This window comes from Urtica dioica, chromosome 5 (assembly GCF_054948205.1).
Source record: "Urtica dioica subsp. dioica isolate 48M chromosome 5, U.dioica_male_clone48M_v1_H2, whole genome shotgun sequence".
Taxonomy (NCBI): Eukaryota; Viridiplantae; Streptophyta; class Magnoliopsida; order Rosales; family Urticaceae; genus Urtica; species Urtica dioica.
Window position 1 is genome coordinate 2,975,680 of NC_142760.1, and position 3,170 is coordinate 2,978,849.

At 29.8% G+C, this 3,170-nt stretch overlaps 1 protein-coding gene across 2 annotated transcripts; it reads left to right on the forward strand.

Annotated features, from left to right (window-relative positions):
* The first annotated feature begins 226 nt into the window (after window positions 1–226).
* Window positions 227–1,728, forward strand: LOC149394829 (transcription factor bHLH75-like). 2 transcript variants are annotated; one of them, XM_089615877.1, is made up of 6 exons: window positions 227–370; window positions 462–581; window positions 696–761; window positions 857–928; window positions 1,025–1,105; window positions 1,432–1,728. In XM_089615877.1, exons 1-6 carry the CDS (start codon window positions 266–268, stop codon window positions 1,519–1,521), a joined length of 534 nt encoding a protein of 177 aa, XP_089472003.1. In that variant the 5' UTR covers window positions 227–265; the 3' UTR covers window positions 1,522–1,728. The 2 variants fall into 2 exon arrangements, with proteins under 2 accessions (XP_089472003.1, XP_089472004.1); XM_089615878.1 differs by having other exon boundaries at window positions 860–928; window positions 1,432–1,725.
* Window positions 1,729–3,170: the final 1,442 nt, after the last annotated feature.

The following is a 3,170-nucleotide window of genomic DNA, read 5'->3' on the forward strand; positions in this document are numbered from 1 at the left end:
ACACTTGTTAAGTGTTAAAATCAACAATCAATATGAGTGCATATACTTGTGCATGTAACTGAACCGAGGCTTATATACTGACCCCGCAACTCTTCAATTATTTAATCTATCATAATGATCAAGATAATTCAAAATATAAAAATAAAAGTAAATAAAAAAAAAACCTATAACCCCTAAGTTTTGGATTCCTGCTATATATTATATCACTAACCAGATAGTATAGATCTCTCTCAGAGAGTACATACGAAACTGAAAAACACAAACCATGGCATTCTTTCATATCCAAAGCTTTACGAATTATTCTGATCATCATCATCAAAATAATGCATTCCTAGATGATAAGTCAAAAGCACCGAAGATCATACAAAAGGTACAAAGCTAGCATGTTCTATATAATCAAATAACCACTTTCACTACATTTTTTTATCTTTATTAACTAGGTTTTTTTATATGCTTGAAAGTACGAAAGAGGAACAAAGAGAAAGAGAAATGAGTGCATAGAAGGAGACAAACCAGAAGAGGTTATTCAAGTAAGAGCCAAGAGAGGCCAAGCTACTGATAGCCACAGCTTGGCTGAAAGGGTAATTTTGCACACCATGTAAATTAATTTAATTTAAATCAAATTAAATTAAATAAATGAATTCTTCATGTTAAGGTTAATGTCATTTGTTTATTCAAATTTTACTCCGAATTAGGTGAGAAGAAAAAAAATAAATGAGCGGTTGAAATGCCTCCAGACTCTCGTTCCAGGGTGTTACGAGGTAATTAGGTTAAACAAAGTTAATTAAAATACTATTTACTCCTTATGATAACAATTAGTGTAAAAAACCTATATTCTTGTAATTAATTTTAAAAGCAGACGATGGGAATGGCAGTGATGTTGGATGCAGTTATTAGTTATCTTCAATCACTGCAGAATCAGATTGAGGTTCGTCGCCAACTACTATGTAATTACATAAATACCCTTGAAATACATTGTTTAATTACGAAAATAATAATACATTTTTCTATTTCGTGTTTGAAGTTTCTATCCATGAAGCTTTCAGCTGCAAGTATGTACTATGAACTCCATACACAAAGTACAAACCCCATTAGCACAACTCAGGTACTTCTCTTTTTTGTGCTTCATACAATTAATTTGCCTTCTAAATTACTAATACTATTCATTGTAAAGCTTGATGACCCACATATTTTGCAGCTCCATATATAAGATATTTTCATGCAATATTTTAGCTTTTTTATATATCCTTTTACATTTTTACTCAAGGCTTTTCCTATAGATTTTGATTTAACATGATTTTTTTTTCTTCTTACTTGTGCATGTATTTTTCACGTAAATAAGCATACTTTTTTTTAATTATATTAATTGTATTTTCGATTTGTTTATATAATTAATACAATAATTATATTATTTTTTTGTATGATATATAGATGGCAAATCCAATTCATCATCTAGTCCAAGAAATTGATGAGAAGATTGTAAGAGAGGGATTTGGCTATTTCCACAACTTCCATTCATGAAACGTTGGCCATCATTTTCACTTTCCCATGAAAATATTTCGTTGTTTTTTTTTTCTTTTCCTTTTTATAATGTCCAAGAGAAGAGAGTGTAATTAAAGTTGAAGTAATAAGTGTGAGGGGTTCCCCCAAAACCATGATCAATACAGTTCCAGATGTTTGTATTTGCATGATTTATTTGATGCCATAGACAAGCATAACTGAAGTTGAAATGACGTGACAGCTATTGAGAATCTAAGTGATGTTCGAAACCAATAATAATATTCTCATATCAACTTCTAACAGCTGAATGAGGTTTGGATAGACTCATGGGGTTTAAAGTTGTTGGCCATAATCCACCAAAATCAAACATATGAATAATTCTGAAAAAAAAAAAATAAATCATTTTCTATAAAATGAATGGCGCGTCTATAACTATTGTACAATTTTATTATAAAATTGAGTGTTTTGTAATTAAATATTGTAATAAACCGCTCGTTTTGTGACAACTTACTCATAAAAAAAATTACTAGATTTAATCAGCAAATTCTCTATGTAACCATAAAAAAAATTATAAAAAAATATAATCCAATTCTCTATATATAGGGATTATACTAAAGCTATAAGCATTTAAAACATTTTTTTGACTAAAATACATTAATTGCTTTCAAAATTAAAACTATGACTATTTATTGATAAACTTATCAATAAATAACTGTGTTTACTAGACAAACATATCAATAAGCATCTGTATTTATTGATAAACTTGATTATAACTTTGAAATTAGAAACAAATAATAGATTTTGGTATTAAAAAAATATTAAATTTTCACAATTTTAGAATTATCGCCTATATATATATAATCACTCCAAGTTAATGTGGACATAGTATTTGCAAAACTCCAAAAGTGAATGGACAACAAGAGTTGGGGAAGGACGACTAGGCAGGTACTTTGAATCCTAATTAATAAGGGCTTTCTATATGGCCCATTAAGAGATGACTACAGCTTTGGAGATAGACCAATCAACCCTTCAATTACCTGGCCTGTGTTTCCTTAGGGCACAACAGATATTCACAGCCTGTTAAGAGGAGTAAGTACAGGTGACACAATAAGTTTATATTACTGGTGATAAAGAAAAATAAATGGAAAGATGTTGGATCCCAAAAATATCTTATCCGATGCCATTCAGATATTTATAAGTGAGCAATTAATTATTGTTCTTGTGAATTCAAATATAGTATAAAAGCGCGCAATTATCCCAAATGAGTGTGTTGTTCAAATATAATATAATATATGACTAAAAATTGTCAAGACAAAATAGCTACGTGAAGAAGCCTTCGCATATAAGCCCCACATCCATTCAATGTATTCTAAGTGTTTGCACTACAACGAAAACAACCTCGACATTTGTTGAGGCAGTTGGGTCTAAAATCACGATTGTTTTGGAAAACTTGTTAGAATTTATTCCTAAATCTCAACCTAATCAGAAAATAAAATATAATCGCAAAAAACAAATAATACAAATTTATAGTAGTTCACTTTTATTGTGAAAGCTACATCCACTTTGTCGATTGCAGATTTTTCACTAAAATTCAAATCGGGAGAAAATGTGTTTACAACTCTCTTGCGCTCTACAAAGAACATCAACGCATATGGTATTTATAGGGAAAA

Bases quoted from the DNA above. Each gene is read 5' to 3' on its own strand.
- LOC149394829 (XM_089615877.1), top strand. From the start codon at position 266: ATGGCATTCTTTCATATCCAAAGCTTTACGAATTATTCTGATCATCAT. The intron at 582-695 runs GTAATTTTGCAC...ACTCCGAATTAG, and splicing joins GCCACAGCTTGGCTGAAAGG to GTGAGAAGAAAAAAAATAAA. The intron at 1,106-1,431 runs GTACTTCTCTTT...TATGATATATAG, and splicing joins ACCCCATTAGCACAACTCAG to ATGGCAAATCCAATTCATCA.